Genomic DNA, 13447 nt, shown 5'->3' on the forward strand with positions numbered 1-13447 from the left:
GCCATAGCCCAAACACCCCTAAAGAGACGGATAGAGAGATCAAAGGTGATGGTGGAGGTACACAGTGAAGACAGGATTTAACAAATGCATATGACTGCTAAATCACTAAATTGATATCTCTTTTCATCTGGAGTATCTTAGAGCAGCTAGAAGTAAAAACCTAAAATTGTGGAATTGTAACCCATGTCAAACTCTGAAATATGTTCTATAACTAATTGTGGTGCTGTGCTTTGAAATTTATTGCTTTTTCTATATGTCGTTTTTTAAAAAAATAAAGAAAATAAGTTGATTGCAGTGATAAGAAAAATATTTAAGCCTTCTAGCCTCCTATATTCTAGAGCAGCTAGAAGGAAAAACCTAAGAGGATCATATGGTAGCCCATGACAACTCTGAGATCTGCCCTGAAACTGTGTTGAAGAGTGCTTTGAAAACTATTGCTTTTTTATTTCTTTGCTTCTTAGTATATATGTTATACTACACAATAAAAAAAGTTAAAAAAAAAAAAAAATTCCCTGGAGGGATTCACCAACAGATTGGAATTGAAGGAAAAAAAAAAAAAATCAGTGAACTTAGAAGATAAGAAAATTGAAATCATCCAGTCTGAGAAGCAGACAGGAAAGAGTAAAGAAAAGCAAACAGAGCCTAAGTAACCTGTGGACACCACCAAGTATACTAATACACACACTGAAAGAGTACCAGATGGTGAAAAAAGAAAGAATGCTTAAAGAAATAATGGCTGAAAACTTATCAAATTTAACAAAAGACATACTGTACACATCTAAGATGCACTATGAACTCTAAACAGGATAGACCCACACCACACAAAGTTATAATCAAACCTTCAAGTACCAAAGACAAAGAGAGAACTGTGAAAGCCACAAGAGAGAAGCAACATATCATATACAAGAGCACCCCATAAGATTTCAGCATCGATTTCTCATCGGAAACTATGGAGGCGAAAAGGCAGTGGAATGACATTTAAACTGCAAAAAGCAAAAACACGCCAACCAAGATTTCTATATCTGACAAAACTGTCTTTCAAAAACGAGGGACGAATTAAGACATTCTTTGATTAAAAAAAAGCTGAAGGACTTCATCACCACTAGATAGGTCCTCAGGAAATGTTAAAGGGAGTTCTGCAGGTTGAAAGGAAAAGACAGTGGACAACTGATTGAAGTCCCATGAAAAAAATAGAGACCTCCAGTAAAGATAATGACATGGGCAGATATAAACACCACTACTATTACATTTTCGATTTGTAATTCCACCTTTTACTATAGTATTCAAAAGACAAATACACAATAAGTAATGAAAAATTAACGGCTTTGGACACATACTGTAAAAATATGTAAATTGTGACAAGAACTACACAAAGGTTTGAGGACAGAGGGGTACAGGAATACAGTTTAGGTATCCTACTGAAGTTGGTATCAAAGCAAATGAGATTGTTATAGATTTAGGATATTAAACTTAAGTCCCATGGTAGACACAAAAAAATAAAGGGAATATGCAAATTCATAGAAAGTATAGATTACAGGGGCAATAGGGAGTAAATGCAAAATGAGAGCAAGGTTTCTGCTTGGGGTGAAGGGAAAGTTCTAGTAATGGATGGTGGTAAGGCTACTGCAACATTGCAAATGTGATTAATATCACTAAATGGTACTGCTTGGCAGAGGTTGGACTAGGAAGAGTTCATGTTTTATGTATGTTTCTAAAATTACCAAAAATAAAAAAAGAAAGAAAGAGAAACTAATGCTATAATGACAATTAAATGCACTATCTGATACTGGCTAGGAAAAGGCTCAAAGGAACATTATTGGGGCCTAAGGAAAATATAGGAATTTAGACTATAAGCTAGATATCAATGTTAAATTTCTTGAACTTGATAACTGCACTTAAAATGATTACATAAAGGAATATCGTTATTTGTAAGAAATGTACATGAATTATTATGTGTTCAAGGAGTATGACGTGCAACCACCTGTCAAATGTTCAGAAAACAGATGGAGGACAGAAAAGTAAGAGATGGGAGGGTGGGAAGGAAGGAAAGGAAAGAGAGAGAGAAGACCTGCACGGGTGGGCAAAATGTTAAAAACTGTGGTTCTGGGTATGGGGAGTGGGGTGGATATTGGAATTTTCCCTAAGGGGTGTTATTTTTTACAAATGTCCTATACATACGAAATTATTTCCACTAGAATAAAAACACTAACCAGCTGTGTTAGAAAATCACACTTTTCTCTCATTGAAAGAAAAAATATCTTACAGATGAATTAAGGAGGACTAAATTCTAATCCTAGTTTTATGAATTACTAGCTACGTGACCTTGGAAATGTCATTTATCCTCTCTGGTTAAGAAAAGTGATATGGAATTGTAACAAAACGTACATTTAAAATAGAAAATAACTTTTCAAAGAAAAAAAAATCACAGAATCTAAAAATTGAAAGGCACATTAAAGTTATCTAAACTTAATGATCAGTTCAGCAAAAGAAAGAATTAACAAATAAAAGTTGAGGGAGGGAAACTAGACACTAGATAATAGACTAAAGGCAAATGAAGAAAAAAGAACTCCATTCAAGGTAATCACATGAATAAAAATAAACACAACTAGTTTCTTCAACATAAACCAAAGAGTTAAGCACCCAGCAAAATGCTGAATAAACAGATATGCATACATCTTGAACTTTTCAATTCAAGTTACGTTAGAGAGCCCCTCTTATTTTATAATATATTAGCCTGATTTAAGAGAATATAAGGATAGAGGGATACTTAGAAGTTTCATGCTGTAAATGTCAGTAGGAGCTTCAAAATGCTGTTATCTTGCTAACAATATCTCTCTTTCTCCAAATCCCAAAAGAAGAAAAATTAACACAGTAACTACAAATAATTTACTGATTTTTTAAATATATAAATTGCATGATTTAAATATAAATATTTAGAAGAGCCTCAAGGAAATAAAAGGTATTCTTACCTGTGAGGGTCCTTGGAACTTGGGATAATATATACACATTCCCTCTTGGTCAAAGTACTTTCTATCCAGGATTTCTGGGACTAAAATAAAACAAAGAATGGTTTATAAAGTAACCCACTATTATAAGAAGGAAATAATTTATAATGATTAGAATAAAGAAATACTTCTATACACATTCACTTTTTTCAAATCCCTAAATAATTGCTATATACTACACACTTACTTATTACAGCACACTTAAAACACTGGAATCAAGGCAGGGCAAAACGATAGCATAGGGAAGTGTGGAATTCAGTTAGTCCTATGAGCAACTAGTAAACAGCCTTGAACTGTCTGGACCAACTGTTTGGGGGACATATGTGACCGGACACAATGTAAACCAGTCTGGAATGGGTGGCAGGGCCAAAACGATAGCACAGAACTGTAAGTAAAGCCCCCAAATATCAGAGGCTGATGTCCCTCCAAACTAGTCTAGCACAGCAGGTGAAGTCTGGAGACACTTCCCTGTGGGAAAATGAAGCACTGTCTACTAGGAGTAAGGGAATGCAGCTCAACCAAATTCTAATTGCATTTTCAATTAACAAATTTGTACTGCTGACTACAAGCTCCAAGAACATATAAACTCAGAAAAAGCAGGGAAGTAACTGTGGGAGAGAAAAGATGGGTATGATGAAGGGGGAGAAAAAAAAACAGAGGCAGCCAATCTCAGAATATTAGAAAACGGCTGTGACCCAAGATAAAGAGCACAAAGAGCCAGGTACCAATTCCAGCTCTTGACTAGCAAATGCTGGTGGCTGGGGATTGGTTCTGAAAAGTTATTTTATTTTATATTTTCTTTCTCTACATATTTTTTCTTTCTTTTGTTAAGGTATTCTAAGTTGCTCCTTAGAGAAAGCCTCAGGCAGTTTCAATTGTCAGCCCTGACCCACCAAGGGCAGACTTAAACATAGGTCCAAGAGACAAAACAAGTCAAGTGAAGGAGATAATTCCCTAAAGAGCTTCTTTTCCCTAGAAAAACTCCGGGGAGAGCCCAGCTGAAGTGGCAGCCCTCCTCAAGAGCATTCAGACCCCAGGGGCTGTGAATCAGAAACACCTGAGCTTGCCTTCCAACTCGGCCATGCCCCTGGCAAGCTGAGAATTAAAGGCTGTGCACCACTCTTCACCACTTAAAACTGTGGGAGAACAGCGCCACCTGCCGGACAGGACAGGACAGGAAAAGCACAGAGTCTAGAGGCTCCATAGGAAAGAGAAACTGCTGGGTCTCACGTACAGGGAAACTTGATGCTGATTAGACCCTCATCCTGAGAACTGGGACTGTATTGTCTGAGAAAATCTTATTGGGGTCGAGCACATCTGGGGAGACCCTGCACACATGAAAAAAAGGTTCAATACCTTGCTACCTTGAGCAAGAATGACAAAAACAAAAGCTGAAAAATTCTAAACCAGATAAACATTAGCTATGTTAGTGGTCTAGAATAACTGGAAATGAATGCCCAAGAACAGATACAGAGGAAAGCCAAACAAGAAAACCCTAAGTAAAAGAGTGACAACAACCTCCAGAATACACTAATTAAGGAAACTGGACGCCAAGACATCACTAAAAAATTACAAGTCACACTAGGAAGAAAGAAGATATGGCTCAGTAAAAGGAACAAACTAACAATTTAAAAGAGATACAATAGTTGACGTTTCAACAAACATGCTAAATCAATTAAAAAATCAAATCAATAAGTTGAGGGAAGATATGGTAAAAGATATGAATATGACATTGGAGAAGTGTAACTAATAAAGAATCAGTGGCAGAGAGAGTTCAAATAGAGTTGAGAGGCTACTCTGTGAATTGCTCTTACCCAAGCTTCAGTTGTTTGCGTAATAGCTACGTATTATAATCTGCCACTGACATCGCTACCTATTATAATCTGTCAACCCCCAACCAGGACTATTCTGGCCAATCCTAAAGAACACCGAGGGCAATATATAACATTCCACAAGTGTTCCATGCATTACGGTAACTTTCCAGAAACTAGAACCTCCAGATGGGTCCCTGGACCAGATAAGTCCTGAAACCTTGAGAGTCCAGCCTCTCCAGAACATCAGATAGTTCCATCTTCCTACTTCACATTAGTGAAAGACTCTTTCCAACACGAAAAAGTCAGAATAGCCATAGCCCAAATACACCTAAAAAGTAGGAAAAAGACCAAAGGTGATGGTGAAGTTATACAGAGAAGTATGACTGCTGAAACATTATACTGATATTTCTTTTAGTCTCTAGTATCTTAGAGCAGCTAGATGTAAAAACATCAAATTGTGAAACTGTAACCCATGTCAAACTCTGCTTTTTTGTTTATATGTTATTTTTCACAAAAAAGAAAGAAAGGAAGTCAATTGTGGTGATAAAAAAATATTTAAGCTTTCTAACCTCCTATAATCTGGAGAAGCTAGAAGAAAAAATATGAGGATCGTATGGTTGCCCATGACAAACTCTGGGATCTGTCCTGTAACTATGTGTTGAAGAGTTCTTTGAAAACTTGCTTTTTCATTTCTTGGCTTTGTATATCTGTTACACTATACAATAAAAAAGCTTTATTATAAAATGGGCAGAGGAAATGTATAGGCACTTTCCCGAAGAACAAATACAGATGGCTAAAAAGCACATGGGGTGCTTTTAAAAAAAAACCAAATGGCTAAAAACTCTGAAGAGCTGCTCATCTTCACTGGCTATCAGGGAAATGCAAATTAAGATGACAATGAGATAATGAGATATCTCACACCCATAAGAATGGCTGCTATTAAACAAACAGGAAACTATAAATGTTGGAGAGGATGCAGAGAAATTGGCACACTTATTCACAGTGGTGGTAATGTAAAATAGTTCAGCGGCTGTGGAAATCAATTTGGTGATTCCTCAGAAAACTAACTACTGAGTTGCCCTATGACCTGGCAATACCAATACCTGGTGGTCTCGTTTGCTAGCTGCCAGAATGCAACACACCAGAAATGGACTGGCTTTTAATAAAAGGGGATTTACTTAGTTCAAAATATATACTTCTTCAGAGGAAAGGTAGCTAACTTTCAACTGAGGTTCTTGCTTACGCAGGAAGACACAGGGTGATCTCTGCTGGACTTCTCTCCAGGCCTCTGAGCTCCAACAACTTTCCCCGAGGTGATTCCTTTCTGCATCTCCAAAGGCCTGGGCTGAGCTGCGAGTGCTGACATGAGGTATGTTGAGCTGCCTGGGCTGTGCTATGTTGACCTCTCTAATTTAAACTTCCAGTCAATTAAATCAAACATCATTCTTTGCAGCAGGCAAGCCTCCTAGCTGACTGCAGATGTAATCAGCAACAGATGAGGTTCACATGCCATTGGCTCATGTCCACAGCAACAGAACTAGGTACCTTCATCTGGCCAAGTTGACACCTGAACGTAACTACCACATTTGGTATATGCCCAGAAGAGTTGAGGGCAGTGACACAAACAGACATGTGCACACTGATGATCATAGTGACGCTACTCACAATTGTCAAGAGATAGAAACAATTTAGGTGCCCATGAATAGACAAGTGGAAAAACAAAATGTGGTATATACATACAATGGAATATTAAGCAGCACTTAGACAAAATGATGTCCTGAAACATAGGATAACATGGGTGAATCGTGAGGATATAATGCTAACACAAAAGGACAGATACTGTATGATTCCGTTATGACAACTCTGATAAAGCCACCAGTGTTTTGGAGCAGCTAGAAGGAAAAATCTGAGATAAAGGCATGGTAGCCCACGACAAACTCTGGACACCATTCTGTAGCTGCTTGTTGAAGTGTGCTTTGAAAATTAATGCTTTTTTCCTTTCTTTCCTTTGTATACATATGTCATATTTTACAACAAAAAAGGTTAAAAAAAAAGACTAAAGGCACTTGTAGTAATATTAGATAAACTCCTGAAATAAGAAAAAAAATTTTTTTGAAAATATTTAGTAACACAGCTCACTACTAAAGCAAAGTTGATATATGTAATAACTTTTTACTGGATATGTTGAGAACACACAGTGCTGATAGTTAAACAAATGGTATCTAAGATAGTGTTTAATGTTTAGAATTTAAGAAATTCTGATACCTGTATCTATACATATTTTTTCCTTCCTTTAATTTTGAATTGGTTTATGAAACACACTGTATAAACAGGCTTTACGATGATTACTTAGATTTTTTTTCTAAGTATGCCTATGGATAAGCTTTAACTAAGATACCCATTTCGGGTGGTTATGATTTTCATGTTAATTGTAAAACTACCTGTATCTTCATATTTTCCTGAAATTAGGAAAATATTCAGCAACATAGGTGATCACTATAGTAATGCAGATATGTGCTGGTTTGAAATGATGTATGAACCCTAGAAAAGCCATGTTTTAATCCTAATCCCATTTTGTAAAGGTACCATTTCTTCTAATCCCTATTCAGTATTGTATGTTTGAAACTGTAATCAGATCATCTTCCTGGAGATGTGATTTAATCAAGAGTGGTTGTTAAGCTGGGTTAGGTGATGACATGTCTCCACCCACTTGGGTGGGTCTTGATAAGTTTCTGGAGTCCTATAAAAGAGGAAACATGTTGGAGAACGAAGGAGATTCGGAGAGAGCAGAAAATGCTGCAACACCACAAAGCAGAGAGTCCATCAGCCAGTGCTTTGAAGATGAAGAAGGAAAATGTCTCCCAGGAAGTTTCATGAAACAGGAAGCCAGGAGAAGAAGCCAGTAGATGATGCCATGTTCGTCATGCGCCCTTCCAGATGTTCTAGTTTGCTAGCTGCAGGAATGCAACACACGAGAGACAGACTGGCTTTTAATAAAAGGGGATTTACTTTGCTAGTTCTTCAGAGGAAAGGCAGCTAACTTTCCACTGAGGCTCTTTCTTATGTGGAAGGCACAGGATGGTCTCTGCTGGTCTTCTCTCCAGGCCCTTGGGTTCCAACAACTTTCCCTGGGGTGATTTCTTTCTCCATCTCCAAAGGCCTGGGCTGAGCTGCAAGTGCTGAGATGAGGAATGCCGAGTTGCTTAGGCTGTGCTACGTTGCAATTTCTCATTTAAGCACCAGCCAATTAAGTCAAACGTCACTCACTGCAGCAGACACGCCTCCTAGCCGACTGCAGATGTAATTAGCAACAAATGAGGTTTACATATCATTGGCTTATGTCCACGGCAACAAGACTAGGTATGCTTACCTGGCCAAGTTGACAACTGAATCTAACTAACACATGTCCACCCCTTGTCAACTTGGCAACTTCAAGCATCACCTTAAACAGGTGCAAAAAATTCTCTTCTTGCTGTGGACCTGTGAATCTCAAAACAAGTTGTCTGGTGCCAAGATGCAAAGGAGGATATTCACAGGATATAGACTGTCATTTCCATAGGGAGAAATTGGAAGAAACACAGATGTAAAACCTGCAGGGCAAGCGCCATGGGATCTCAAAGTCTGAAAGTCATTTATCCTTTGGCTTTAGAAAGTGGCAGACCCACCCCTTCCAAGGGCCTATGCAGTGGCCCACCTCTTTCCAAATCAACCTCGGGGAACATCAAGGAGACCACCTCTGGGCTCCACTCTCTCCAGGCATCAGGGCCACCCCTGGGCTCTCTGCCATTTCTGGGGCACACGCTCAACCCCTCCACATGGTGGCAGCCAGGCTCTCCTAGTTCCCCAAGGAGTGTACTCTACCTTCTCCAAGGCCTGAGGCTGCACAGCTCTTCCACTGCAACAAGGCTTATCCTCACCCTTCAGGGTAAACTCACCCTCTCCACATATATGGGTAGGTCCACTCTCCTGGCCGAGGTTCTTGGCTTCAGACCTGAGCTTCCATGGTCCTCATGCTGCAAACTCCAATCTCTCACTTTGTGTCCTCCTTTGTCAAGATTGGCTGTGGTTCCACTTACACAGTCTCTTCAAGCACTTTAGGACTTCTCCATCATTCTCTTCACAGTTCCTCCAAAATCTTCCCCTTAGCCATCCAAAACACCGTTCAAACATATCTGGCATTTGCAAACTGCAGCAGCACCCCACTCCTGGTACCAAATCTGTTCTAATTTGCTAGCTGCGGGAATGCAACACACCAGAGACAGATTGGCTTTTAATAAAAGGGGATTTATTTTGCTAGTTCTTCAGAGGAAAGGCAGCTAACTTTTCACTGAGGCTCTTTCTTATGTGGAAGGCACAGGATGGTCTCTGCTGGTCTTCTCTCCAGGCCCTTGGGTTCCAACAACTTTCCCTGGGGTGACTTCTCTCTCCATCTCCAAAGGCCTGGGCTGAGCTGCCAGTGCTGAGATGAGGAATGCCAAGCTGCTTAGGCTGTGCTACATTGCAATTTCTCATTTAAGTACCAGCCAATTAAGTCAAACGTCACTCATTGCAGCAGACGCCTCCTAGCCGACTGCAAATGTAATTAGCAACAAATGAGGTTCACATACCATTGGCTTATGTCCGGAGCAACAAGACTAGGTATACTCACCGGGCCAAGTTGACAACTGAATCTAACTAACACACCGGAGAGAGAAACTCTTGACTGTGTTTGCCATGTGCCTTCTCACTTGAGAGAGAAACCCTAAACTTCATTGGCCTTCTTGAACCAAGGTATCTTTACCTGGATGGATCCCTTTGATTGGACATTTCTATAGACTTGTTCTAATTGGGACATTTTCTTGGGCTTAGAACTGTAAACTACCAAATTATTATATTTCCCTTTTTAAAAGCCACTCTGCTTCTGGTACATTGCATTCTGGCAGCTAGCAAACTAGAACACAGATATTTATAAGAATTTTCTACTTGATATTTTGAGAATATTAACAGTTTTGACAGCTGATCAAACGGTATCTAACTAAGTTAGTGTTTAATACTTAGAACTTAGAGATCTGGATTTGTAGATGTTTTTCCTTGTTGCCTTAATTTTAAATTGGTTTATGAAATTTACCGGGCAAATACAGGCTTTACAATGATTATATGGATAGTTTAAACATATTTATGGTTAAGCTAACTAAGACATCCATTTTTGGTCAATCTAAGTGTATTGTTTGTTTTCTTAAATAAAATTTTTTTTTTTAATAAAAGTAAGCATTGAAGGAAATGTCCTCAATATGATAAACGGCATATATGAAAAACGTACAGTCAACATCATACTCAACAGGGAAAGATTAAAAGCATTCCCCTAAGATCAAGACAAAACAAGACGACGACACCCACTGTCACTGTTGTTATTTAACATTGTACTAGAAGTTTTAGCTAGAGTGAACAGGCAGGAGAAAGGAATGAAAGAATCCAAATAGGAAAGGAAGAAGTAAAACATGCATTATTTGCAGATGACATGATCCTATATTTGGAAAATTCTGAGAAATCTAGGACAAAGCTACCTGAGCTAATAAAACAAATTCAGCAAAGTGCTGGGATACAAGATCAATGTAGAAAAATCTGTAATGTTTCCATATAAGTAACGACCTAACTGAGGAAAAAATCCAATCAAAACAGCAACTAAAAGAATCAAATATCTAGGAAAAAGCTTAATGAGAGGTATAAGTGACTTGTACACAGAAAATTACAAAGCTATGTTAAAAGAAATCAAAGAAGATTTAAATAGATGGGAAGACATTACTGCTCATAGATAAGAATCTATAGATGCAATGCACTACCAATCAAAATTCAAAAAACAAACTTTAAAACCTTGGAAAAGTTTGTTATTAAATTTATTTAGAAGGAAAAGAGACCCTGAAGAGTTAAAGAGAGCCTAAAAAAGAGCAAAGTGGGAGGACTAACACTTTCAGACTTTAAAGCTTACTATTAAAGCCACAGTGGTCAAAACAGCATGGTACTGGCAGAAAGATAAAAGTACTGGCAAATGGAACTGAATCAGAGCATGGAGACTGATCAACGAATCTATGGTCATTTAATCTCTGACTAGGACCGAAAATTAAGAGAACTGGGAAAGAATAGACTTTTCAGTAAACGGGCACTGGAGAACTAGATAACTATAGCCAAAAGAATGAAACAGGACCCTTACCTTACACCCTACACAAAAAATAATTTCAAATGGATCAAAGACCCAAATATAAGAGCCAGTAGTACCATAAAACTCACAGAAGAAAATACAGGCAAACATCTCCAAGACCTAGTAATAGGAGGTAGGTTCTTAAACTTTACACTCAAGGCACAAGCAACAAAAGAAAAATAGATAAATGGGAATGCCTCAAAATCAAAAGCTTCTGTGCCTCAAAGAACTTATCAAAAAGGTGAAGAGACAGTTAACTCTATGGGAGTAAATATCTGGGAACCACATATCAGATAAAGTTTTGATATTCTGTGTACATAAAGAAATTATATAACACAATAACAAAAGAACAAACAACCCAGTTATAAAATGGGCAAAGGATATGATTAGACAATTCTCCAAAGAGCAAATACAAATAGTTAAAAAGCACATGAAGAGAATCTCATCTTCATTACCTATAACGGTAATGCAAATCAAGACTCAAATGACATATCACCTCACACTGGTTAAGAACGGCTGCTATTAAACAGAAAACTACAAATGTTGGAGAGGATGTGAAGAAACTAGAAGACTTATTCGCTACTGCTGGGTATGTATAATGGTACAGCTGTTGTGGAAGACACTGTGGCAGTTCCTCAGAAAACTAAATATCCACTTGCCCTATGACTCAGTAATACCAATACTCGGTATATACCCAGAAGAGCTGAAAACAGTGACATGAACAGACAATAGCACACCGATGTTCAGAGTGGCACTATTTACAATTGCCAAAAGATGGAAACAATCCAAGTGCCTATCAACAGACAAATGGATAAACAAAATGAGGTAGATAAATATGATGGAATATTATGCAGCATAAGATGAAATGAGGTCCCGAAACATATAACATGGATGAACCTTGAGGACATAATACTGAGTGAAATAAGCAAGACACAGAAAGGACAGATATTATATGAAATGTGCTGTACAGCCACTTTTAAAATGCACTTATTGAGTCCTTTTTTTGTATATATGTTATATTTCACAATTTTAAAATGTTAAAAAAAAATTTTGGTTTTTTGCAATGGGGTTACCACCAGAACACAGGTGTCCTAAAAACCATCACTACATCTTTAGCCAAAATGGGAAAGGAAAAGACTCATATCCACATTGTTGTTATTGGATACATAGATTTGCGCAAGTCCACCAAAACAGGTCATCTGATCTACAAATGCGGCAGAATTGACAAAAGAACCACTGAAAAATTTGAGAAGGAGGCTGCTGAGATGGGAAAGGGGTCCTTCAGGTATGCCTGGGTCTTGGGTAAACGAAAAGCTAAACGTGAGTGTGGTATCACTAGTTATACCTCCCTGTGGAAATGTGAGACCACCAAGTATTATGTGACCATTATTGATGCCCCAGGACACAGAGAGTTTATTAAAAACATGATTACAGCTCCTTCTCCCCTCTCTTTCTCCGCCGGCCCGCCACACGGCGCCCACGCCCCGCGGCAGCCAACCCGCCTGCCCTCCTTCTCCCCTCTCTTTCTCCGCCGGCTTGCCGCGCGGCGCCCACGCCCCGCAGCAGCCGACCCACCCGCCCTCCTTCTCCCCTCTCTTTCTCCGCCGGCCCGCCGCGCGGTGCCCACGCCCGGCAGCAGCCGACCCGCCAGCCCTCCTTCTCCCCTCTCTTTCTCCGCCGTCTTTCTCCACCCTCCCCTCTTCCCCCTCCTGCTCCGGCGGCTCTCCAACCACCACGGTGCCCTCTTCCCCCGCCTTCACTGGCTCCTCCGCCACCAGCCTCGACAGCCTTGCCGCCCTCACCTTTCCCCCTCCAGAACAGCTACTGGGGGAGTGGAGACAATACACAGCAGCTCCCGGAGCCACGAAGGAGATCAAAGGGACAGCGTACCCCATCCTGGAACGGCTGATTGTCTGGGAGAACCAGCTCCGGTGAGAACACCGAGGGACGCGGGCTTTCCTGGGCGGGATGGCAAGCGGCCGGAGTCCCTCCCTTCCTCCTTCCCAGGCCAGCTGGCAGAATTGGGCAGGCGGTCCCCTTAGGCTGCGGCGGCTGGTATCCCCACCACGCGAGGCCCCCCGGACCAACTGAAAGAGTTGGGTCAGAAATCCCCAGACTTTGGAGAACGGTGATCAGGAGGTCCCTTCCAAACACGTGACTCCCCGGTCCATCTGGGAACAGTGCACTATCCCGGGCTGTGACAGCTGGCGCCCTTCCGCCACGCTTGGCGCCCCGGGCCGACTAGGAAATTTGATCGGGCACTCTCACGTGCTGCGGCGGCCGACGACCCTCCCCACGTTGGGACCCCCGGGCCGGCTGGCACTCTTTCAAGACGCTTGGGTTGTCAAACCTCCCCTACGGCGAGAGTTTTCCAGAGTTAAAGGACCCACAGCAACTTTCACTGGTGGAACCCGTAGACAAACGTGTGCAACAAGTGCCACCTACTGGGCAGG

The 13447-nt window shown here is 40.2% G+C and overlaps 1 protein-coding gene across 6 annotated transcripts in view; it reads right to left on the reverse strand.

Annotated features, from left to right (window-relative positions):
* Positions 1-13447, reverse strand: part of TRPM7 (transient receptor potential cation channel subfamily M member 7) — a 258369-nt gene that overhangs the window by 196863 nt on the left and 48059 nt on the right. For all 6 annotated transcript variants that reach the window (XR_013162391.1, XR_013162392.1, XM_077127865.1 and 3 more), the window contains exon 2: positions 2970-3049. Coding sequence is in view for 4 of the 6 variants with exons in the window: in XM_077127865.1 (XP_076983980.1) it covers positions 2970-3049 (80 nt within the window). In the remaining 2 variants the exon portion in view is untranslated. The remainder of the gene's footprint in view (positions 1-2969; positions 3050-13447) is intronic.

The sequence above is a fragment of the Tamandua tetradactyla genome, chromosome 14 (assembly GCF_023851605.1).
Source record: "Tamandua tetradactyla isolate mTamTet1 chromosome 14, mTamTet1.pri, whole genome shotgun sequence".
Classification (NCBI taxonomy): domain Eukaryota; kingdom Metazoa; phylum Chordata; class Mammalia; order Pilosa; family Myrmecophagidae; genus Tamandua; species Tamandua tetradactyla.